Source organism: Artemia sp. Qi Xiang Cuo, chromosome 8 (genome assembly GCF_049724085.1).
Source record: "Artemia sp. Qi Xiang Cuo chromosome 8, ASM4972408v1, whole genome shotgun sequence".
Lineage (NCBI taxonomy): Eukaryota > Metazoa > Arthropoda > Branchiopoda > Anostraca > Artemiidae > Artemia > Artemia sp. Qi Xiang Cuo.
This window is the reverse complement of record NC_142801.1, coordinates 4,387,333-4,414,320: the sequence shown is the minus strand read 5'-3', so window position 1 is coordinate 4,414,320 and position 26,988 is coordinate 4,387,333. Positions and strand designations below refer to the sequence as shown.

General features: G+C 35.4%; 1 protein-coding gene across 3 annotated transcripts in view; it reads right to left on the bottom strand.

The window, feature by feature from the left end:
• The window catches only part of LOC148949084 (uncharacterized), a 121,231-nt gene extending 94,955 nt beyond the window's left edge, over window positions 1-26,276 (bottom strand). Inside the window, exons 1-4 of one of the 3 annotated variants that reach the window (XM_089093157.1) lie at window positions 26,214-26,268; window positions 18,355-18,433; window positions 11,456-11,525; window positions 4,637-4,774 (exon numbers count right to left, since the gene is read on the bottom strand). In XM_089093157.1, coding sequence (XP_088949283.1) covers window positions 4,637-4,774; window positions 11,456-11,497 — 180 coding nt within the window. In that variant the 5' untranslated portion in view covers window positions 11,498-11,525; window positions 18,355-18,433; window positions 26,214-26,268. Of the gene's footprint in view, window positions 1-4,636; window positions 4,775-11,455; window positions 11,526-18,350; window positions 18,434-26,213 lie in introns of all 3 variants that reach the window. The other 2 variants (XM_089093159.1, XM_089093158.1) reach the window with 2 other exon arrangements.
• Between the last annotated feature and the right edge of the window lie 712 nt (window positions 26,277-26,988).

The window sequence follows — 26,988 nt, the reverse complement described above, 5'->3', positions numbered from 1 at the left end:
TCTATAAAACTATGGACTATGGCACAGTCACTTCACAATTATTAATCTAAGAGTAAAGATTTGGTCAACATATCCTCTCTCCTTCCTAAAACCACATTATTCTTCTCTTAAACCACCTCATTTACAGCATCTCCAAGTCTAAAAAAATATCATCATACTAATTAATGTGCTTCCTAAAGAAACCAGACTAATAGGGAGAAGTCGCTAGGTACTTCCCCCTTTTAAAACATCATATTCATAACCTTCAGTAACCTATGTTTAACTTCCTTATCTCTAACTTCAGTAGCCAAACTCCCGTTTGTAGCAATTTCTTTTGGTTTTATGTTCGACTTGAGTATTTTTTTTTAACTTTTTTCTCGTTTAGAATACACTTATTAATCTGTATCATTATCTGTTATCTTTATGATTGATGAAATTATTTATTTCTAATTTCTGTTCATTTTGAGACCCAATTACAATATAAATATATTTATGTTCATATTAGGATTTAAAACGGGTCATTAGTTTCTTAGAGAAGTTCTTTCTCGTAAAATTTATTTTAAGAAAAAACAAATAAATAAAACATTGAAGCCTTATGGATTTTTACTAAAGGCAACACTGGAGCCTCAAAATTGCTAAAACTTTCTAGAATGAATATCAAGATATGTTAAACTGTCCATCTACATTGACAAGTGCTTTTCAGCAATCTTTGTAATTATGTAGATTTTCCTTCTTTTTTTTGTTCGATTTTATGACAAATAAAACACAGCTTGAAAAAAAAACTGATTTTAGCCTACTAAACCGCAAATGACGTTCTGCTCTTTAAAGGCCCAAGGGTGCATTAGTCCTACTCCTATTTCTCGTAGTTTCTGCTCATTTTAGCTTAGACTTGATTATTTATTGTAATTTCTGCTCGTTTTGGGTTTTGTTTATTGACAGTGATTCATGTTTGTTTTAAGCGCGAATCATTATATGACTTTATTTCTACTCATCTTTGGTATAATGTAGCTCTTTACTTTTCTTTGGGAATTTTTTTTTGTGTATTTTATGTAAATTAGTTCGTATAAAACTGGCGAGAGAATACAATAGCATATAATAACACGGAACATCATATTTTGAATAAATTAGGCCAAGGCGTCATGTAATAAAATCAGCACAAAAAGAGAAAAAATCATAACATGTTGAAAATACTAAAAAAAAAAATTAAAACTAGTAAAAATTTATAAAGAAATTAAAGGGGTAAAAAGGGAGAAAAAAATTAATTGGTTCAAGTAATAAAAGCAGAAAACTATTAGGTTGTTTCATAAATTATTTTGGTAATTAATGGGGACAACAGCTTTGTCGTAACTGGAGGTAAAACACAAAACAGAGACCAAAGGCTGAGAAACAACCCCAAAGGGTAGAATCTGGGCAGAGTGTTTTTTGAGGAAACTATTTTCTATTTGAGGGTTTGGAATTGTAATTTTTGAAAAACAGAGGCACAATACAACTCTCGTGAACTCAAGCGTCCTAGCCTAGATTTGTTTTAGAAGAAGAGGGTACGGATCTTAACCTTATTTTAAGCTATTTACAGGGTTCTTTTTTGGATATATTCTACTACTACTACTATTAACAACTCACCGCAGCACCAAGCCACCTGAGGCCCAAACAGCTACGCACGCTTCTCATCCACCCCAATCTATTCAAAGCCTCCCTCTTAGCACCCTCCCAGGAAGTTCCATTTCCTTTCAACATTTCTTTATGACATCCTCCCACCTCAACCGCGGACGACCTGCTTTCTGTTTAGCCCTAAACGGTTGACCGAAAAAGAATATCTTCGGCAATCTGTCATCCTTCATCTGCAGAACGTGCCCTAGCCATGTCAATATCTCTCTCGTTATAGCCCTAGAAAGCGGGATTGAACCACACTTTTCGTACAGCCCTCTGTTTGAGATACGGTTAGTCAGCTGGGTACTCAATACAATCCGTAGGCAATTTCTCTGGAAAACATCTAGCAAATCGTCGTCTGTTTTTAGGAGCGCCCATGCTTCAGAACCATATTTGACCACTGTCTTCACTGTAACTTCCAATATTCTAATCTCGGTTTGCATACTTATCATCCTATTCTTCCGAACTTTATCTAACTGTGGAAAAACACCCTGAGCCTACACCCTTGGCTATTCTACTTTAACATCTTTACTGCTCCCACTGTCTTTACTAATACTGCTACCAAGGTAAGTGAAGCTGGCCACCTGATCAATCTTTTCGTTGCCCAACGTCACTTTTCATCTTCACTTATTTCTAGATTTAGTGGCTTAAGTCTTCTTAACATTAATTTCCTAACCTATTCTACCCCCTTGAATTCCCAAAACGTCTAGAAGTTCATTCATTTTACTCAAACTTTCATTTAGGATACTTAAATCATCATCATAATATAAGTCCAGGAGAGTTTTTTGTCCCCATTTGATTCTGTGGTCTCCCATTGCCTTTCGTAACCTCCTTAAAATAAAGTCTATCAAAATGATCAATATAAAGGGGGATAGAACACAACCCTGCCTGACTCCTGACTTAATACGAAACCAGCTGCTAACCACATTTCCTACCATAACCACAGTAGTGTTATTCTTGTACACTAATCACTTCAATGTATTTTTCGGGTATACCATACAAGGATAAGACCATCACTAAAGCTCTTCTATAAACAGAATCTAACGCTTGCTCATAATCTATAAAACTGAGGAATAAAAGTGTTTGATAACTCAGGCACTTCTCAATCAATAACCCAAGAGGGAAATTTTGGTCGATACATCCTCTACCTTTTCTAAAACCACACTGTTCTTCTCTTATAACTTTGTCTACAGCATCTCTCTGTCTAAAAATTATCAATCATATTACTAAGTAATTTGCTACCTACAGAGCCCAAACTAATGCCTCGATAATTACCACACTCACTCTCATCTCCTTTCATATACAGCGGTTTAATTAACGTTTTATTAAAGTCGTTAGGTACTTTCCCTTTTTCAATAATCATATTCATAATCTTCAGTAACTTATTTCTAACCTCAGAGCCACCATATTTAACAAAGTCATTTACCACCCAATCAGTACCTGGAGCCTTATTATTTTTAACTTTAAGTGCCGCCACTAATTTTTCCTCAAAAAAACAAATCTTCCTTCACATTCAAGGTATCACAAACTTTTTCATTTTCCTCTATATCTTTGCCTGCAACTCCATCTCGGTTTAGCACATTCTCAAAATGTTCTGTCCATCTCTCTTACTTTTTCCTTATCACTAATTGTGGCCCAGTTCCTATATTTAAGTGAGAAAAGTCCAGATTGGCTACTCCCTTTCAATTTATTAACAAGTCAGTACAATGTTTTACTATTATGCGGTCTAGCTGCATCTTCCAGATCCTTGGCAATTTTATCCATGGCATCCACTTCACACCTCCTTAGTTCATATTTTAATACTTTCTTCGCTTTATTTACATTCCTTTCGTTTTCATATGATTTTTCACTCAGATAATTCTTGTACAAGCCCCTCCTCCTCTCTATTAAACATAAAGCTTTTTCAGTAATATTCCTAGCTGCATATTCCTAACTTCACAAATTGTATTTCTAAAAAATTTTCCATCCATCCAGTTAAAGTTAATTTCCCTTCGGATCTCTCATGGACTGAGCATCTCAGCAAAATTAGATCCTCTTGCAACAAGAAATTAGGAGTTATCCTGAGATGCAAAAGTCTTCTCCCTGATGATTCTATTCTGCCACTTTTCAATTCGTGCACCAGACCTGTCATGGAACATGCATGTCCTCTCTTCGTTGGTGCATAAAAAAGCCACATCACTCTACTCCAACATATTCAAAATAGAGCAGTGCGTGCAGCAACATCTGGCAGCACGAAAGCTAAAACCCCAAAGCTGATCCAGGAACGCTTCGATGTGGCGTCCATGTCGGTTTTCTACAAGTACTTGTATAACCCTCCATCAGAGAAGCTATCGAAGCTCGTTTCTGATAAAACAAAGCCCTTGCAATCAACTTGCCGAAATACAGCTCGTCATGACTACCTTGAGCAGGGTACTCCCCGCCAAGAATATCTGAAAACGAGTTTCGCCCGGCGATCGGTTGCCGCATGGAATAGATTGCCGCCAGAGGTAATCCCGAAAAATCTTTCCCTTGACACGTTCAAGAGAAGGTATAACAAGTACCTCAGTAGAAAATGAGGTAACTACCAGGACTAGCGGAAAATCATCATTTGTGATGGAGCCGTGAAGTCTGTAATAAAAAAATCCATCTCCCACATTATCAAATGTTAAACTCTCCATTTTAGAATTTCACTGTTCCTGTGAAAGTTTCTCTCAAATTCTCATCCTGGAGTCTACCGATATCATGACTTCCCAGGCGGTCAGAACCGGATCGACTAGGTGCGGGGCATATAGGGTTTTTATGGAAGAGGTGGTGGTATAAACTTGGGAGGGGGCTCAAGTGACTAGAAATTGACAGTTCTAATTCCGTTTTTAAGAGTCAAAAATGATCCGAGGGCAACTAGACAATCTTTCATCATTCATCCCCAGAACGTGCCCCAGCCATCTCTTCCTTTCTTTCGTTATAGACCCAGAAAGCGGGATTGAACCACACTAAGAGATGCGAATTAAGTAATAGATGAAAAAGTACATACCTTTGGCTTCTTTTCTGTTAATTTGGCACATCGTCTCATCTTACAGATTTGGTGACTTTTATCATTTTTACAGTGGACACATTCTCCGCAATTGTCTTTTTTCATACAGCCCACACACTGACCACAACGTTTTCGTATCTGTAAGAGAGCTGATTGAAAAAAAAAACAGGTGATTGGAAAGCTGGCTACAAAAAAGTTTTGTACCCAGCTTTGGGCGAAAAGTATTTGTTTCAAGTTTCTTTCTGGATATAAGGGTCCTCTTTACCAAAATAATCTACGGACGAAAGTTCTAGACTTTTAAGAAAAAATGCCAGTCCTTTTTGGGCGAAGGGGGAATATTTAGGACACAAAAACCTTTCTCACTTTTATATTGGAAGTCCCCTTGCCCTCCCAAACTACCCCTCTGAAAGCTTTAATTTACCCCTAGAGCCTGGGGGCATGAGTTGCAAGTTATGCCCGGGGGCATTTAAGGTTTGGTTGTAAAAACTTTAGAGGATGCTTATTTGGTTGAAAATAGGAATTTCTACTTCCCTTTTAATAGTAAAAAGTGTTGGCGGGCAGTACCCCCCCCCCCCGACTACCTCACTTTTCACCAAACGCATCTGATTGAAATTAGTAGACAGCGATTTTGCTCAAAATAGTCCAGAGAACATAACAATGCCTCTAGGGTTGACACAACCCCCAAGTGCCCAGGGGATAGGGTTGTAAGTCATGCCCTGGGAGCATATAAGGTTTTTACGGATTGGGTGGTCGTATAAACTTCAGATGTGGTTCATTTGATTTAAAATTGGAAGTTATAGTGGCCGTTTTAAGAGTCAAAAGTAATTTGAAAGCAACCAGCCCCCTCCCACGCTCATCATTTCCCCAAGACATCCAATCAAAATCTGGAGATAGTAATTTTGTTCAGTGTAGTTGAAGGGTTCGGATATTTTGTCTTTGAGAAAGATACATTCGCCCCCACAGCTCTCAGAGCAAGGGTCGTAGGTTATGTCCCGGGGGCATACAAGGTTATTATAGAAAGGGTGGTCATATATACTTCAGAGGGGACTCATTGGATTGGTGAGGGCGGCTAAACCCACCCCCCCCCCCAACACGCCGTGTTTTCCCGATCAAATAAAATCATTGAGACAGTCATTTTATTCGAAATAGTCCAAAGATCATATAACAAGGCTTTTGGGGTTGATAAAACACCAGAGCCAGAGGGCGAGGGTTGTAATTTATGCGGCGGGGTATTTAAGGTTTTTATGGAAGAGATGGTTGTTTAACTTTAGAAGAGGCTCATTTGGTTGAAAATTGGAAGTTCAAGTCCCTTTTTAAGTGTCAAAAGTGATGTAGGGCATTTAGCCCCCCCCCCCCCCGACAACCCTTCTTTTCACCAAACTCATCTGATTGAAATTATGAGATAGCGATCTTGTTCAAAATAGTCCAAAGAACATATAATAATGCCTCTAGGGTTGACACAACTCCCAGCGCTCTAGGGATAGGTTTGGGTGAGGCCATGAGGGCATATAAGGTTTTTATGGAATGGGCGGTCGTATAAACTCAGATGGGGATAAATTGATTTTAAATTGGAAGTTATAGTGCCCTTTTTAAGGGTCAACGTGATTTAAGAGCAACCAGCCCCCCCCCCCACGCTCATCATTTCCCTTAGCACCTCCAATAAAAATTTAGAAACAACAATTTTATTCATCGTAGTCGAAGGGTCCGGAAATTATGTCTGTGAGGAAGACAGATCCCCCCCCCCCTCTCCTACAGCTTTCAGGCAAGGGTTGTAAGTTATGTCCTGGGGGCATAAAATTTTCTCATAGAAAGGATGGTCGTATACGCTTCGGAGGGGACTCATTGGATTGGTAATTAGAAGTTCTAGTGCCCTTTCTAAGAGTCAGTGATCAGAGCGCGGCTGCACCCCCCCCCCCCCCCCACACACACACACACAAACACGTCGTGTTTTCCCGAGATGCACCCTATAGATATTTTAGCAGTCTTTTTATTCAAAATAGTCGAAAGATCTTATAACAAGGCTTTTGAGGTTAATACAAAGCACCAGAGCCTGAGGGTGAGGGTTGTAAGTTATACCCTTGAGGCATTTAAGGTTCATTTGAAAGGCATGGCTATATAAGCATTAGAGGTGACTCTTTGGTTGAAATTGGAAGTTCTAGTTCCCCTTTAAAAGTCAATAGTGATGGATGTCAACTAGCCCCTCTCCTCCCCAACTACCCCTCTTTTCACCAAATGTATCTGATTGAAATTGTGCGACGGCAATTTTGTTTAAAATAGCCCAGAGAACATACAACAATGCCTCCAGAGTTGGCACAACCCCCAAAGCCCAAAGCCCTAGGGGCAAGGGCATTAAGTTATGCCCTTCGAGCATATAAGGTTTTTATGGAATGGGTGGTCGTATTAAATTCAGATGGGTCTCATTTGCTTTTAAATTGGGAGTTATAGCGCCTTTTTTAATAGTCAAAGTGATTTGAGAGACCCCTATCCACGCCCATTATTTTCCATAGCAAACTTCCAAACAAAGTTTTGAAACATCAATTTTCTTAAGCATTGTTGAAAGGTTCAGTAATTATGGGTTTGAAGATGTCACCCCCCCCCCCCCCGGCATCAGGGAATGGGCTGCAAGTTGTGCAATTTGTTCGTTGTTTACATATAGCATATGTTATTGAGAAAAGTTATGTATGTTTGACTTCTACTTTCCCAAAATACGAAGGGCATTAAGATGAGTCTTTCAGGGAATGTTGAGGGGAGTGTTGAACTAAATCATAACATGTTATGTGTATATGGGTTGTCAAAACGGTTATTAACTCTGGAATAAATGAGTATATTAATTTGGGATTTTCAGGAAATGATAAGGGAGATGAACAATTGACCAAAAAGATATTTGTACGCTATTAATACTACAACTACTGCTGTTTCTACTTCTTCCACAAGAACTACTACTACTACCACTACTATCACTAAAACTACTACTTCCGCAGCGATTACTACTAAGGCTCAGAGATATTGAAAAAAATATATGAGGAAACGTAGAGGGGAAATTTGAACTAAATCAAAACATAATATGTGTATACAGATTGCTCGTACGGGTGCATCAGCAATATTTCTCGAACGGATTATCATATCAAGAGGAACTTCAAGGGTATCATGAGTGGGATATTCAGTTGACCAGGAGGCAAAATGTACCTGTTACTACTGCTATTAATACTGCTGCTACTACTGTTACTACTAATAATTATACACTATTACTGCTACATACCACTACTACTATGATACTAGCACAATTAAGACTACACATAAGAAGGTGAAAATTTGACAAAATATTGAGGGGGAATTTTAACTAAATCAGAACACGTTATGCGCATGCATATTGTCGTAAGGGCGTATCTCAAGAATTGATTTGGTTATTAGGTTGAAACTTTCGGAGAATACTTAAAGGGTAAGATCAATTGACGAAAAGGTAATATATACACGTCACTACTAACACTAATACCAATGTTACTTTTCCCTATGCTACTACTGCTACTAAACTACTCCAACTACTACTTTAATTGCAACAACTTTTAAATTTTAGAGTATTAAGGTGAAAAGGGCATCAAAAGGGTGTCTAACGCGCTTATCAACAATGTTTTTGGAATGGCGTAACACGTCAAGTGAAGCTTTCGAGGTATCATGAAAGCGATTTTCAACCGACAAAAAGGCAATATGCACATGCTATAACCGCTATTAATACTGCTGCTACAACTGCTATTACTACTACTAACACAACACTGCAACTAATTGTACTACCACTGAAACTACTGTGATAATAGTACTATTAAGGCTAAGTCTATGAAGGTAAAACTGGAGAAAATATTGATGGCAATTTTGACCTAACAAAGGACACTATGTGCATTTAGATTGTCAAGACAGCGCTTCTTGAGAATTGATTTGTGTATTAAGTTTGAGCCCTCGGAGAATACTTAAAGGGGAAAATCAATTGACCACAAATCAGCATGAATTATTAAGGGAAACCCAAAACGAACAGAAATTACAATAAATAACCGAGTCAAACTCAAAACGAGCAGAATTTAACATGAGTAGGGCTCAAAACCCCTACAGCTTCCCATGGCCAAAGCATAATTTGCACTTTACTGCATTTTTTTAACATTTTCACTTTTATAACCTTAATAAATAAATATTATTAACATTTTAAAGAATAAATATCATAAAGAATATGTATATACATATATATATATATATATATATATATATATATATATATATATATATATATATATATATATATATATATATATATATATATATATATATATATATATATATATATATATATATATATATATATATATATATATATATATATATATATATATATATATATATATATATATATATATATATATATATATATATATATATATATATATATATATATATATATATATATATATATATATATATACATATATATATATATATATATATATATATATATATATATATATATATATATATATATATATATATATATATATATATATATATATATATATATATATATATATATATATATATATATATATATATATATATATATATATATATATATATATATATATATATATATATATATATATATATATATATATATATATATATATATATATATATATATATATATATATATATATATATATATATATATATATATATTTCATCATATTTCTTTGATCTTTATTTTCATATTTGATTCGTTCTGATCCTCATTGTCACGCGTCTAATAACCACATGTTTTTTTTTTTCTTCAATTTCGTTTTCAGTTGTGTAATTCTTGCAGCCACTTATCTTTTAACCTCATATTTCTTTTTTATTTTCACAATAATTCTAATCACATATTTCTTTGTTCTTTATTTTTGTTTATCATTGCTTTAGACGTTTTCAAATGTCCTTTGCCTTAGCTGCTTGGATTGGTCTTGTCACTTTTGATGGTCTTGGTTGTTCATTTTCACCCATACATTTACATTTTTCAGGTCGTTCCCTTGATCTTGTGTTATTTGATGGTCCAGTTTGTTCATTTTGAGCTTACGTTTTTGTCCTCTTTTGTTCTCATTTGAGATTATTTTAATTATCTGTTGTCCTCTAGACATTATGAAGCTGCTGAAAATGCCTTTTGAAATTTACATCACCGATTATGAATACAGAAATTAACATATTACTAAATTTTTGTTCTATAAATCTTTTTAAAAAGGATTGAAAATCTGATTTCCTTGAGTCTTCACTTTCAATTGATATAATTGCTAAACCAATCACTCTATCCTGATTCATTGTTGATATCAGATTGTTTTGTTATTTTGGTTTTAGCCTGGAAAATGATCTTTCTCCAAAAGTAATGCTTACTGGAATTGTCAAGAATAGGCTATTTCACAATGTCAAAAAAAAATTGTTCATCTTGATGCCAGCGCAGGGCCCTTTCAAAGGTTGGGCCAGATTGGGTCCAATCGCCCTTTATCTAACCCTAAAGGAGGTAATTATCCTTCCGAAATTTCAGCTTTAAACTAACCCTGGACACTACTAGATGATGATCTTTATTTTTAACATCAATAAGAGCACTCCTATAGGATAGATTCAACTTTATCTTACTCTTCCCAGGAAATACTTGGGTGCCAGTCTGGACAAGCATATACAATATGAAGGCAGATGAATAAAAAAATAAATCCTCAAGAATAGAAGAGTTACAACCAATTTATTTACAAGCTTAAGGTGGGTGATAAAACACATTAGCTTTGTGGGTGTCAATTTTAACATGGATATCACACCTTAAATTAGAAGAACTGGCACCACAAGTGATTTCTAAGAGGGTACAGAAATTTACAGAGCAATAGGATTATGGAAACATATTGGCAAAATTAGTTAGCATAGTTTACATAATTATATTTAATTCACATATATAATTATTGTATACATAAACATAATATAGAATTTATAGTAAATAATTTTGTATGGTTTACTTTTATGTCTAAATCCAAGGCATCATATGTACTGTTGTTGCATCATATGTACAGGATGTTCATTAAATTTGAAAGCAAATTTCTACAAACCCTAGGGGAACAGATTTCTCTTCTTCTACCCTGAGTGCAGGTATGGTACAGGGAACTGGGATCGTCTTTCAATTATGAGTTGTATTATTGACACATATATAATTATTATATAAATATAATACATAATATAGCAGGGTTTAGTCCCATGTCCCAGTCCATGACATCATATGCACTGTTGTTCATTAATTTTGTGTTTCTTGTTCATTAATTCATCCATTAATCATTAATCTTACATCATATGTATGGATGTTCATTAATTTTGATAGCAAGTTTCTACAACCATTGGAGAATGGATTTCTCTTCTTCTACCCTGAGTGTAGGTGTGGTACAGGGAACAGGGATCGTCTTTCAATTATGAGTTGTATTATTGACACATATATAATTATTATATAAATATAATACATAATATAGCAGGGTTTAGTCCCATGTCCCAGTCCATGACATCATATGCACTGTTGTTCATTAATTTTGTGTTTCTTGTTCATTAATTCATCCATTAATCATTAATCTTACATCATATGTATGGATGTTCATTAATTTTGATAGCAAGTTTCTACAACCATTGGAGAATGGATTTCTCTTCTTCTACCCTGAGTGTAGGTGTGGTACAGGGAACAGGGATCATCTTTCAATTATGAGTTGCATTATTGCAATATTTTCTTTAGTATTGTTTTTATAATGTTTAGCTAAAAAATAACTTATTTCAAAATAGAAATACCTTTTTTGTCTCTTTATCCTTTTTCTTAAGCTTCTTTGCCATGCTTATCTTCCTGAATTATGGACAGAGTCTGAAATTACAGAGTATTTAAAACATAAATAAAAGATAATATGTACTTTTTCTGCTAAAAACATTCTACAGCATTCCATGGTAGTTAAGTGAAACAGTCGGACTGTGTTGACAAATTTTGAATATAATGTGGTAAATAAGGACATTGTGGCAAAAGTTTAGAAAAGCAGATTTTTGCTAACAGGGAAGTAGTAATGAACAACATTGTGAACAACATTTTCAGGAACAGCTAAATTTTGAGACTTTTTGGGTATTTTGGGTTCTTCTCTAACACTAATGCAGGAAATCAAATAAACCTCAAGATATACTACTACTACTCCTAGTACAACTAACAACTGACTGCAGCACCAATCTGCTTGAGGCCAACACAACTATGCACACTCCTCCTTCATCCCAATCTCTTCAGGCCATCACTCTATACACCCTCCCAGGAAGTTCCCTTTTCCCTTAAATCTTTCTTTATGACGTCCTTCCACCCCAACCATGGACAACCTGCTTCCTGTTTAGCCCTAGACGGTTGACCAAAAAGGACAATCTTTGGCAATCTACCAACCTTCATCTGCAAAACATGCCAACTCAACCTTTCTCTCATTATAGCCCTACAGAGTGGAGATCAAGATATAAAATATTTGTATATACACATGTAAACTCCCAAATCAAGTTACTCAAGCAAAGGTGCTACTTGCTTTTAGATCATGAAATGGAAAAAATATTTTTGACACAGAATAATCATAGCTTGTATTTTAGGGAAGGTGTACCTTCCAAATTGATAACTAATCAAAGAGGCTTTAAGCTCAAAAAACATATTTTTAAATATATTGCATAAAATATATTTTACGTAATGCAGTGTTGTAAAGAAATAGTCAAAACTATGATATAATGCTACTTTTCACAGCAAAAAAACAATCTAGTGGAGTGGAAGTAGTTCTTGTACAAAAAAACTAAAATTTTTCTTATTTTCTGAAAAATTACAGGCATGACAAGGTTTTTTACCAGTATTGGTGATAGATTATTAGGTGCACAGAATTGCCACCCCCAATTTAAAAACTTTTACCAGTGAAGTTCTCCCCCTCCCTCCCCATGAGTTAATTTTCTTACTGCTTTTACACTTTCTTTGATTGATGATAGTGCAATTCTAGTTCTAAATTCCTTTATTTCTGCAAAGCAGGCAGTGTTATTTCAATGAATAATTAAAACATTGAAAACCAGGATTATTTTTGTTGTCTAACTGCAGTGACGGCCCAAAATTCGTCCCCCAGCCACAGAACATGGGCGCAAAAGTTTAAAACATACAACATATCAAAAAGATGTTTATAAGCAGGCTGCGTCTGATTGTACCTTAGCTAAAACATCATTTACCTTTCCATGTTATGAATGTGATTGATGGCTTTATGTGATCTTCCTAACCATGAATATGGCACAGAAGAAATATTTTTTATAAGACAGATGAAAGACTAGCAAGTGCTCAGACATGTCTAATGTATTAAGCTGTTGCCACAAACAGAACAGCAATGCATAGTGAAAATGACACTTGCATCCCATACAAACAAATGTGTAGCATGTTCAGTGATTTCAAGGATAACAAACAGATTATACTTGACTCTGCCATAACAAAAGTGAAGAAAATACAAGTAGGTATGGAATCTGAGTGAAGAAACTTGGAAAGAAAGTGGTTGTTTCTCACCTTGACACAGAAACATTCACAATAACTAGGCAGAAGCAAGATACACTGAGAGACAACTGAAACTTGATTACTTATAGTATTCTACTCCAGCTGATGATTGTCAACATATTACCAACTATCTGGCAATTCGACACTCCATCAATATTAGTTGTATTGCCTAAAACGTTTTCCCAATGGCATGAATACAAACACATCAACACCAGTCCCCCAGTCTTTTTCACTGTTAATAATTATCAAACAGTTTGTGGCAACTTTTGTCAGTAATTTGTTTGTTGAATACTAGGGGGAATAATAGCCTGTATTAAATAATTGACCAACAAAACCAATGTAAGAATAACCAGACCCCATCCCTACTAAATCTGACAATCATTAACAACACAGTGTTGTCAGTGAGCACTGAGCACCTATCTCCTATTAGTCCCAGAGACAACATTTGTATCTGCCATGATTTGATGTTAAGTCAACAAACAAACAACTGCTCCAAATGAACACTTGCAGATTACAGGAGGTGTAGGGAGTTGTTAGCAGCAGTTGCATGGGACCAGATGATTGTAAGGATGATATCAAGTTACCTTGGCGAACTTTTAAGAATAATCTACTCCAAGCTTAGAAGATATGCACTTCAAGTTCATTTATGAAGGTAACTCAAACACTGCCTCATCTAAACTGACCTGTCAAAAGGGGCATGAAACAGAAGAAGAATGCTATCTCAAAGTAATAAAAATGCAACTGTACATGCCACTGGGAGCAATTTGTCAAACAAGAAATAAGCTAAGGAAGCTGACTACATACCTCACTGCAGATTATGAAGACAATTTGGCATCCAAAATCAAAGATAACCCAAAAAAGATTCTGGAAATATTAACTTACAGGACTAACTTACAGGATCCTTAGTGCCTTTAGGGAAACATCCCTGTTACAGCACTCTCTAGATGGCTGTCAGTTGGTTCGTCAAGTCTTGTTTCTCTGATACTTGGCTATCTGAAATTCTGCAGGTTTCCTTGATAAGTGTTTGTGAGTGAAGTGTGGTGTATGTTTTGGCTTCCTGTGTGTTAACAGTTTTAAGTCAATAAAGTCAGATGTTTAAGAGTTGTATGTGTACATATGTTCTTTCCAGAATCGGTTAAATCCATTTTTTAATGTGTTTATGGTGTTTTCTGACACAACACTTTTTTTGAGACTGTTACAGTTGTCTACAACTCTTACATTACAGAAATTGGCTCTTTATTTATTTAGGACATGGGGCTTGAACACCTTTACCAAGTGACCTCGTGTAGTCTGGGTTTTGGGGAGCTGAAAGTAATTTTCAAAGCCAAGTTTTTCCAACTTGTTTTTCATTTTGTACATCTGGATTTGGTCTCTTCTTTTTCTTCTGTACTCGAGTGTTGGAAGTTGCAGTTTCTGTAACCTCTCTTCGTAACTCATCTCTTTGAAGCCTGGAAGAAGCTTTTTGGGTCGTCTTTGAACTTTTTCTATCTCGGCTTAGTCTGTTTTATAGTGAGACCCCCATACAACATTACCATACTCAATAGTAGGTCTTACTAACCCTTTGTACAGCTTTACAAAGGTCTGCTGGTCGAGATGCTTAATATTGGTCTGCCAAAGACAAGAGTAGATGGACTATACCATTCCTACTCAACTCTGAAGGCATAAAGTTGTAAGATCCAGAAGGCATTGCAAATATGTTAAACAGTTAGCTTCCAACTTCTCAGTGGATTCCCTCACTAAGCAACCACACCCAGATTGACTACTCCCTCTCAATTTATTACTATGCTAGTAAAATATTTTACTATTACGCCATCTGCCTGCATCTTCCCGATATACAGCAATTTTATCCATGATCTCTACTCCATACCTCCTTAATTCATACTTTAATGTTTTCTCTACTTTCTCTACATTCCTCTTATCTTTATATGATCTATAACTCAAATAATTCTTGTACAAGCCCCTCCTCTCTATTAAACATAAACCTTTTCATAATGTTCCTAGCTGTGTTTCTAACTTTCTTCCCAAAGACACCATCAGCAACTTTACAAACTATTCTCCAAATATTATTCCATCCATGTTCTACATTGTTAAATTTTTTAACTTGACTTACTTTGACTTATGTGACCCGCCGGGCACTGCTCGGCGTAGAGAGTTGCGTCTATTCCCTCCATCCACTTTAGTCCATGGCAAGCATTTGATCATCACTCAACCTGATATTTGCCATCGTCAGGAACTTGGAAAAGCTATCAGACCATCATTTTTTCGGTCGGCCGCGAGGTCGCTTCCAACCGGCTTTGACAGGGTCGAAGTCATGGATCGTTTTCGCAGGTATGTGGGGAGGCATTCAAAGTAGGTGTCCGAACCGTCGTAATGTTCGCTCGGCTGCTTGGGTCGAAAACCAAGACTGCTTGGTGAGCTGCAGCAGCTTTTCATTGCAGACGAAGTCGAGCCATCGTAGACCTTCGATCCTCCTCAGGCTCTTCGACTGAAAGACATCAATTGCCTTGAGGGTTGCGGCTGAAGCTTGCCATGTTTCAGCTCCATAGAGCATCACAGAGCCGACGAGGGCATTGAAAATCCGCAGCTTCATTGTACAACTGATGTTTGCTTTTAGCCAGAGGTGGGGGTTCAGTCTGCCCATGGCAGAAGACGCTTTGGATATTCTCGCTTGTAGTTCAGAAAGAAGCGAGCCATCTGAAGAAATTATGGAGCCCAGGTAGGTGAACCTTTGGACAACTTTGATACTAGTTGTGCTATCCAAGCTAACTGAAGGATTGGCAGCAGGGGAGAATGGGTCTATGGCCATAATTTTCGTTTTAGTCCAGTTTATCTGCAGTCCTACTTTTGCAGCCTCTTCTTGTAGGATTTGAAGCGCTTCCTGCAACTGCTCCATGGAGTCTGCCAGAATGGCCAAGTCATCGGCAAAATCAGCATCTGTAATGACACGATCTCCAAACTTGAGTCCAAAGCTGAGACGTGAAGTAGTCCTTGTTATAACGTAGTCTATGATGACATTGAAGAGCTCTGGGGCCACTGCACATCCTGGGCGCACTCCTGTCGTGATTTGGAAGAATGGGCTGTGCCAGCCGTTCACTTGAACACAGCTCTCCGTCCCATGGTGTAGAGCTTTGAAGAGTCTGCAGTATTTCTCAGGGAGGCCTGTCGATTCTAGAATCTGCCAAAGAGTTTCTTGGTCCACTGAGTCGAACGCAGCACGGAAGTTGACAAAGGTAAAAAAAAAGCTTTTTGTCGGAACTCCGTGGCTTTTTTTATGATTTGTCGGATCGTAAAAATCTGCTCGATGGTTGAATGGTTTGACATGAAACCAGCTTGCTCCGGTCGCCAGATTTTACAAATGATATTTTGACATTGATCTAGCAGGACCATTGAGAAAAGTTTTCCTGGGACAGACAGTAGGGTTATTCCACGGTAGTTTGAGCAGTCGCTTCTAGAGCCTTTCCTTTTCCATAAAGGGATGATGACACCCTTCCTCCAATCTTCGGGAATTATCTCGGTTTGCCAGATTGTAGAGAACCGGGTGTGGAGAAACAGCAGTATAATAGGACCTGCATATTTTAGCAGCTCCAAACTCAGGCCACAGATACCAGCAGCTTTATTGTTCTTGAGCCTTTTTACTGCATTTCCAATTTCTGAGGGGCTGAAAGGCTCATCTGGAGGAGCATCTGCTTTGGGTCTTGGACTGCCAGGTTGGCTGGGACTATCAGTAAGAGGCATAGACGGGCTAGTGTTGTTCAGGAGTGAGCAGAAGTGATCCTTCCACTGCTCGAGACAAGAACCCTCATCAGAGAGAAGTGTCCCATCCCTAGATAGGACGGGTCCCAATGCTGGTGTTTTATTTTCTGTGAGATCACGGAGGTGCTTAAACAGGCTACCCATGTCTCTCTTTTTTGCTGCTAGTTCAAAGCAGCAAAAAAGAAACTCTCCAGTTTCTTTTAACTCTCCAATTTAGTATTCAACTGCTCTTTGAGAGTTTCTCTCAGATTCTCATCCAGGAGCCTACCAACATCATAGCTTCCCAGAAGGTACTTATTGTTGCTAAATTTTAGCTTTAGATTAACCCTAAACACTACTAGATGGTGATCATTACCTTTAATATCAATAACAGTACTCTTATATACCTTAGTATCTTGTATTCATCCTGCCAGTCTTTGGTTTAAAATAAAATAATCAAAAAGGTTAGCTGTCTTACAATCATGAGAATACCATGTTAACATATGGACCATTTTATGACCAATTTTTTTTTTGTTACAACTAGATTGTCATACCTGCAAAATTGCAGCAGTCCATAGCCATTAATGTTTTCTTTTCCTACACCAAAATTACCTAGGCTAGGATACCATCTATCCTTGTTTCTACCAGCCTGGAGATTAAAATCTAATTAAGATACCATATTTTTTATCAGCAACCCTGTCTATTTGTTCATGTTGCTGTAAGTAAATTTGAACCATCTGAATTCCTGAGTCAATATGTATATATTCAAATTGTATACACCCAATGAATTTTTTATACAAGGATATTTTATTCAAATTTACTTAATGGTAAACAAGCAATACAATAGCAAATTCAGTATAAGGAAATTTCATTGTATATATACAATTTGGGGTACATATTTGACCATTAGGGGGGGGGGGTTAAAGCTTATTGGTAAATCAATTAAAGTGGTTTACATAATTTTATAGTGTTTCCTTCTGGAGAGTGACAATGCAGTACCAATACCCACTAGGCTACTTGATGACTGTTTTATGCTATTTCTAAATATAATAACTGTTTGAATCACAAATCCAATTTAAAATCCTTAAATAGACCCTAAAGTAAAACCTAAGTTCTTATTTTTGACGCAAAAAATTGGTTAAGATAAGTGGTTAAAAACATAACCAAACAATTGTAGACCAGCTTTTTCTAAGTTAAATAGGCTATTCAACAGGCATTGATTTTTTACGATCAAAACCAACAAACTTAACAATTAAAAATTTTTAGGTACTGCCATTTAATTCCTTTCTTCATAATGAAGGGTATGCTTTCTTGATGGATCAACTTTGCAAACAGACAAGACATTATGAGCAAACAGTGAAAAGTGAGCAAATAAGGAAGACCAAAAACATTAAAAAATAAATAAATTATAAACTACAATACCAACCACTCAGAAAATGCTTGATCAACAACCTGTTCTAGCAACCATCAAAGGTTTTGTTACCAACATTGTGGATAAAAATGACCTGCAATAGAAATTGTCAAACTTATTGGCCAAAATAAGGGAGAAATTTTGGTAAATTTGTAGTTGAAAACATAGGCTTATTTAGCTAGGATGAAAATGAATACTTCACTTGATGCCTTTTTGTATGCATATTCATAATTCAATTATCTCTTCTGGGGCGAAATATAGTTTGAGCCCTTAAACAGCTAAAAACAGCCTATAGTGACCAAAATTTTTAAACTGTGTTCCTAAAAAAAACTGGCTAGTGAACAAAAACTGCCATTTGTAGCTGATTCAGGAATGGTAATTGTTATTTGCATTAATCATAATATTAAAATGTTAGTGTGAAAACAATTTGCAGGAATTTCTAAAAAGATCCAGAAATCCCTCAAAATGACTTCAGTTTCACTGTGATACCATTTTAGAGGGGTTTCAGGCTCTTTTTAAAAATTACTGCAAATTTGTTTCAAGACAACATTTTATTATTAAGACTAAGGAAAATAACAACTACCATTACTGAATCAGCTTAATACTGAATCAGCTAAGAAATATAGTGCTTTGCAAAAAAAAGGAAAGAAGAATGACATAAAAATGAAATATTGAAACATAACATAGTGATGAAAAAAGGAAAGAAGTATAAAAAGGAAATAAAAGAAAAGGAAAGGAAATGTACTACACTATGGTGATGAAACAGATTTCGTTTGAATCCAAAAAGGGTTTAAAAGTAGAAAGTTGAATGAAAGAAAAGGATGCTCCACTCTCATCATTTTTCACTTTTAGCTTGTGAATGTAAATAGGTTCTAACACTTTTCTGGCTATACATGACAGACAAAAACAAAGACGAAAGAACTGAGATACCAAAGGACAAAACAGCAAGGAATATAATTCTTGGCCAGTGACTATTTTGTCTCAAGACAAATATTTTTGATCTTATATGATGTTTATAATAATTTTAAGCTTACAATAATGTTTGATAATCTTTTACAATATTTATAATGTTTATTATCTTATGGTTATAATCTTATTTATAATCTCATATAATCTTGTGTTTATGTTTATAATGGTAATGTTTTCTCACTAGCGAATTTTTTTGAAACATGTTTTTAAACTGTTGGTTAGTATGGACTGTCTTACCTTTTGGGGCCCCATTAAGGGCTCAAAATGTAATTTCCCCAAGAAGTGATTATTGAATAACGAATCATCCTAGCAAAATTATGTTGTCAACTATAAATTCACCAAATTTCAAGGGGAAAAACTGTTTCTGTTCTTACAATTTTAGAAGACAAAAAACGGTTACTTTACCATAAAGGTTGTTATATTTATTATAAGGATAGCTTGATCTCTCCCCCAAAATAATGGATGAGAATGTCTTTTGAATTCCTCACCCTCTTCCTCCCAAAAGAGCATCAAAGAAATGTTTGATAAATATCTAGACAAGCAACTTCTTGCTATCTTGGAAAGGGTTAGATTAGGAAAATCAAACTTTCAGGGATGAATCAACAAACTAGAGTATGACCTTGGAAGGTATTTTGAAGTACCTGTTTCTACTCCTTCTCTCTCTAGAGGGCACAGGCCTTTGATGACCTTTAAAAATCATTATGTTATAAAAGGTGTACCTTGCAAGATCTTCTGCTTAAATGAAATACAAGAAAAGTATTTTTTGTTTAACAATATTGCTTAATCCCAAATTAAGAGGTTTCAAAAATCTGCAAAGACATTTCTCTTATTTAGAAAAAACCTATTGATATGGCTTAAAATTTTACTCAATAACATTGCATTTTCAGAACTATAACCTGAGAAAAAGCAACTAAAAATTAAGGCATAATGTTGTTTTGTCAAAATTCCAATAGGTCAAGTAGTAGTAGCTTGGCAATACCTTGCTGGAGTGTATTTTTAGTCCTGGATTCATTACTGGAAGTTTCATTTTCATAAACTAATCCCTTTCCATGATAGTGAAATGTAGCTTGTCTAGAAGTATACTAAATTTTGTTGTAGCCTATTTAACTAGAAATTTCAAAATTTGATCAGATAGTGAAAAGCTGCAGGCTATAAACAAAGTAAAAACTATGGGAGTAAACATGAGTTTAGGCTGATTGAAATAGCAAAACAATGTTCAATCAATTTTGAAAGTATTAACATTTATTTTCAACAATAGTCTAATAGAAAATTGTCTCCTCAGAAAAATTATTGTTGATCCACAACTGCAGATCAACAATTTGTTCACCAGACAAGGCTGTGTAAATATTTACCCATGTTTCCTGTAGACAGACAAAGTCAACCACTAAATATTTACCAAGGGTTGGATCTGACATCCAAGTTCAGTCTCTATTCAGCATAGTTCCTGTCTTGACTGACTCCTTTTTTGAAGGCTTCTCGGGGTTGAGACTAGATGGTGGCTTCAGATAGACTTTTCTAGAGTGGGACAGAACAGACTGAGAAAAACTATTTGCACTCTTGCTTGATGCAATGGGTGGCCTGTGGCTTCCTGGTGTGCTTGTGGTGGCAGAAAAGGATGGGGAAAAACATGTGTAAAATTCTAGTTTAGTTACTTTTTTTTATCTTGGAAAGCCAATAAGGTTAGGAAAATAAAACTTTCAGTAATAAATCCAGGGCCAAAAAATATAATCCAGGGCCTAAAAAATACAATCCAGGGCCTAAAAAATACATATATTAAATATATAACCTAACCTAGGTACCTTTTTTTCCCTAAACCCCAAAAAACAATAGTTTCAATATTGTAAATGCAATGACAAACCATGGTTTACAATCCAATGTTCTATTGACAGATACCCATTTGATTAGTTTCCTTTAGCATCTTCCCTATACAATATATTGCATGGGTACCAGCTAATTGAAAAGTACCTGCAATTTTTAAACTTACCTTTCATTTGTATCAGAAATGAACTTTAACCCACCCCCCCCCCAATCTGCATATATGTACCCTGAATTGGTATAAATAGGGGTAGGGATGAAATTCATTTTCAGCAGAAATGATTATTATATTTGGACAGAGCATAAAAAAGCCAACAAGTAGTATGTTCACTTTATTTGTAAGTCAATAGTATGAACAGCAAAATATTTACTGTTATTATTATGTCCCCCTCTTCCTGCAGTAGGTATATATTAGGCCTAGGGTAAAAAACTAGTATCCAATTAAGCAAAATTATGTAAAACTAAAACCCTCACATCTTGTTACCAAAGAGGAATTGAGAAGAATTGTATATCAGAGAAAAGCTAAAAACTTCAGCATTACAATAATATTTTGTTTGATTGTATTTATATTGACTTTTCCAAAGCATTTGACAAAATTTCCATCCCACTTCTGATAAATAAATGTCAACTATATGGTATTGGCCCACAAACTAAAGCATGGATAACAGATTATCTTACAAATAGAACCCAAGAGGTTGCAGTAGGTGATGCTCTGTCAGCACCTATGTCTATCATAAGTGGAGTTCACCAAGGCAGCTGTCTTGGGCCAGTACTCTTCTGCCTTTTATCAATGATTTGCCAGGTGTTGTTAGGAATTTGACCTTAAAAATGTTTGCAGATGATGTGAAAGTCTACAGGTCAGTCATGAGTGAACATGAGATTTCTTTACTTCAAGAGGATTTGGTTGCCCTGGGCTGCTGGTGTACTGCAAACTCTATGTTCATTAATGAAACAAGTGCAATGTTTTGCACTATTTGTGTAGACTCCCTCAACATTACCATTACTTTGTTGATGGTACATCAATTTCAAGTGTGGAATAAGTTTGAGACCTTTGGGTTTGCTTTGATTCAAGTCTCAAATTTGATAAACATGTATAAGATATCACCCACAAGGCAAATTACCAATTACAACTTTTAAAGTGTACATTTTCTAAGTTTAATCTTCATTCATTGATTTCACTTTATGTATCCACTTTACATCCAATACTTGAGTATTGCTCATCAGTATGGTATCCCCTTAAGAAGAGATAGAGAGAGTGCAACATAGGGCCACCAAACTCATACCTTACCTGAGACATCTACCTTACTACCAGAGAATGCAGACTACAGTTCCCTAGTCTTCAGTTCCAACATGATAGAGCTGACCTAATAAATATATTATGCATTGTTAGGAACATTGATAATACCAATCCAACTCACTTTTACAGAATACAGTAGTACCTGTCAACACCAAAATAAAATTTACCCACCATGTTCACAGAAAAGATTAGGCCAAAACTCTTTGTCTAACCAAGTGTGGAAGACTTGGAATTCACTTCTATTAGTAATAATTGCAAATACCACAGTCTAGTCTTTCAAAAGTAGTTTAGCCTCTACAGATTTCTATACTAGGTCTTATCACAATCCATTTTGAGAATATTTTTACTTTTGTATTAGCTAATTTGTGACCAGTATGTTTTTCAGTTATTTTGTAGTCTTACATTACGGTATGTTTCAATTATTATTAGGTATGTTTCAGTTAGTTTGGTATGCTAGTGTATGTTTCAGTTATTATGTTTACTGTATGTTTCAGTTACTGTATGTTTATGTTATGTCATCAACATTGTCATAGACATTTTTATAATTGTTTAGTGTGACAATCTTGATAAAGCTTACTGTATTGTGGTACTAATAAATAAATAAATATACATCAATATGGTTATTATAAAAATTATTTAAGATCAAACATTTGAAATTATTAGTTTATTGACTTACCTACAAGGACCTCTTTTTGGGAATGCCAATTAACATATTAGCCTATGATGTATATATCCTTTTAGTGTTTCAGTTTCATTCACTAAAAATCTGTGTTTTAAAAGTGAAACCTTGCAAAATAGATCTTCTGCTTAAATGAAGCATAAAAACATTGTTTTCAGCTTCACAACTTTGCTTAATCCCAATTTATAAGGTTTTAAAGATATGCAAATACATTTCCAAAATTTTGAAAAAAATATTGATTTGGCTTCAAATTTTACTCAAATAAAAGGAATTGCATTTTCAGAACTAAAGCCAGAGAAAAAGAAACTGATAACTGAAAATTAAGGTAAAACGTTGTTTTGTCAAAATTTCAATAGGTTATATATTTGATCTGTCAAAATTATATCTGTCATATAGGCAAATTTCAGGACCCTCTATAGGGAGAAGGAGTGGAAGTAGGTACTCCAAAAGGTAAATATTAACCCAATCATATTATTGACTTACAAATAGAGTAAACATACCACTCGATGCCTTTTTTATGTTCTTTCAAAATAAAATAATCATTTTTATTGGAAATGAATTTTACCCCCATCCCTATTTATACTAATTCAGGGTAAATATTTGCACAATAGGGGGGTGGGGGTAAATTTTACTTCTGATGTAAATGAGAGGTAAGATTAAACATTCCCCCTACCCCCCTAATGTGCAAATATATACCCTGAATTGGTATAAATAGGGGTGGGGGTAGAATTCATTTACAACAAAAATTATTATTATATTTGGAATGAGCAAAAAAAGGCATCAAGTGGTATGTTTACTTTATTTGTAAGTCGATAATATGATTTGGTAAACATTTACCCTCCAAAATACCTTCCCAGGACACACTTTAGCCTGTAGACCCATACCTGGAAGTTCCATTTTCCTAACCTAACCCCTTTGGGAAATTTCTACCAAATCATATTATTTACTTACACATAAAGTGAATATACCACCTAATGCCTTTTTTTATGCTGATTATAAATATAGGCTATTAATCATTTCTATTGGAAATTATTTTCATCCCCCCCCCCCTATATATGCCAATTCAGGGTATTTATTTATACAACCTAACCCTGAATTGGCATATATAGGGGGGCTGAAATTCATTTCCGATAGAAATGATTATTATATTTGTAATCAGCATAAAAAAGACATCAAATGGTGTATTCACTTTATTCCTAACTCAATAATATAATTTGGTAGAAATTTACCACCCCTTTCCAAGATAGCTAAAAGTAGCTAAAGTAGAATTTTACTGCAATTCTTGATATTTGAGCAGAATTTAAGCCATATCAAGTTTTTTTTTTCTAAATTTAGGAAATGTATTTGCAGATTTTTAAAACCTTATAAATTTGACTGAGCAAAGCTGTGAAGCTGAAAACAATTTTGTTGCACTTAATTTAAGCAAAAGATCTATTTTGCAAGTTTTCACTTTTATAACACACAGATTTTTAAAGGTCATCAAAGGTCAGGACCCTCTAGAAAGAGAAGGAGTAGAGGTAGGTGTTTCAAAATATCTTTCTGGGACATACTTTGGTTAAGTTCTACCATATCATATTATTGAGTTAGTACTAAAGTTAATAAACCATTTGATACCTTTTTTTATGCTGATTAACCATATAAGGATCGTTTCTAACAGAATTTAATCTCCGCCCCCCCCCCTATAAACTAATTCCGGGTTAGGTTTATCGCCTATAGGAGGGGGGGGGGATGAAATTAATTTCTGATATAAATGATTATTAAATTTGTAATAAGAATAAAAAAAGGCATCAAATGGTGTATTCACTTTTGTCCTAACTCAATAATATGATTTGGTAGAACTTTACCCATAGCCTACTTTAGCCTGTAGACCCATCCATGAAAGTTTAATTTTCCTAACCCAACCCATTTCCAGGATAGTCAAAAGTAGTTGAAGTAGAATTTTACTGTTCATGTTATTGACTGACAAATATAGTAAGCATACTACTCAATGCCTTTTTTAACGCTATTTCAAAATATAACAATAGCCTAGGCTAATTTTGGTCAGAAATGAATTTTAACCCCACCCCTATAGCCTATATACCAATTCAGGGTGTATATTTGCACATTAGGGGGGGGGGTAATGTTTATTCCTGATGCACATGAGAGGTAAGTTGAATAAAGAGTATTAAAAAAGGCATCAAGTAGTAGGCTATGTTCACTTTATTTGTAGCCTGAGTCAATAATATGAACTGCCAAAAATTTACCAATTTGTCTTGCAATGCGAGAGCCCTTCTTTCAACACTCTCAAGGACCTTCGGTAAAATTCTACTTTAGCTACTTTTGGCCATCTTGGAATGGGTTTAGGTTAGGAAAATGAAACTTTCAGGTATGGGTCTACAGGCCAAAGAATGTCCTGGGAAGGTATTTTGAAGTACCTACCTCCACTCCTTCTCCCTCTAGAGGGTCCTGAAATTTACCTACATGATAGGTCTATACCCATTGAAATTTTGACAAAACAACATTTTACCTTAATTTTCAGTTATCAGTTTCTTTCTCTCTGGCTTTAGCTCTGAAAATGCAATTTTAGTTATTTGAGCAGAATTTTAAGCCATATCAATGTTTTCATTCCAAAATTTAGGAAAAGTATTTGCATATCTTTAAAACCTTATAAATTTGCTGCACAGCAAAGTTGTGCAGCTGAAAACAATTTTGTTATGCTTCATTTAATCAGAAGATCTATTTTGCAAGGTTTCACTTCTATAACTCACAGATATTTAAAAGTCATCAAAGGTCAGGACCCTCTAAAGGGAGAAGGAGTGGAGGTAGGTAGCCTACTTCAAAATACCTTCCTAGGACACACTTTAGCCTGTAGACTCATCTCTGAAAGTTTAATTTTCCTAACCTAACCCCTTTGCAAAATAGCCAAAAATAGCTAAAGTAGAATTTTACCGGACCTTCACATCAATTTGATAGTGAGGAGAAGTTAGGGTCATGCCAAATTCTAAGTAGGCTAAGAACAGACTATGGCTTTATATAGCCCATTTTCATAATCAAACAAGGCAGTTTAGGCTACATTTTAGCTAATTTTGGCTCAAATCTATGAGTAAATATAAAAGCACAGAAGTTGAAACTTACTTTACCAGATAACTAGGCTTATTTTTTATCAAAAACATAAAACCATGCTTTTTTACGTTTAAAACTTGTTCCTTTCTTCTAGTATCACAATTTAGCGTACGTTTGTAAAGTCGATTATGCAGCTGCAAAAACCTTAGGCCCAGATTTTATTCAGCCGTTCATGAACAGAAAGTAAATCAGCAAATGAAAAATTGTTCCATCAAGATCGTGTTTATCTTTTTTATGGATTAGTGCTGTTATATCTTTGTAACACCAAATGAAATCGGGGATATACCCTTGGTACTAGACCCCAGCAAGGCCGTATCCAGGATTTTTTTGGAGGGAGGGGGTTTTACTAAAAGATTTTTTTCGGGGGTGGGGGGTGGTACACAAAAATACCTAAAAAAAACGCATATGAAATTTGTTCATTTCCATTTTTGTTACGTTTTTACGAGTCAAACAAACATTTCGGGGGGGGGGGTTAAACCATCCCCCCACCTCTGGATCCGGCCTTGGACCCCAGCACCGGGCCAATTTATTGGTGGGACCGCCGATGAAAGATGGGCCGGCGCGGAGCAAAATTTTGACGGCACGTCGATGTGTCACCGTTGCCATCGGCTTCGCGGCGCGTTGTCGGTTTATCTATATCAAGCCATGTTTTTGCAGTAATATGTTGATTTTGGCGTAGTAAGTAAGCTAACGTGCTAAGTTACTTTGTAAAAGTTTATCGATATTAATTCCTAACTAGAAAATAGGAACAAGAACTTAGAGACACAGTTGACAGTGGCATACTTAA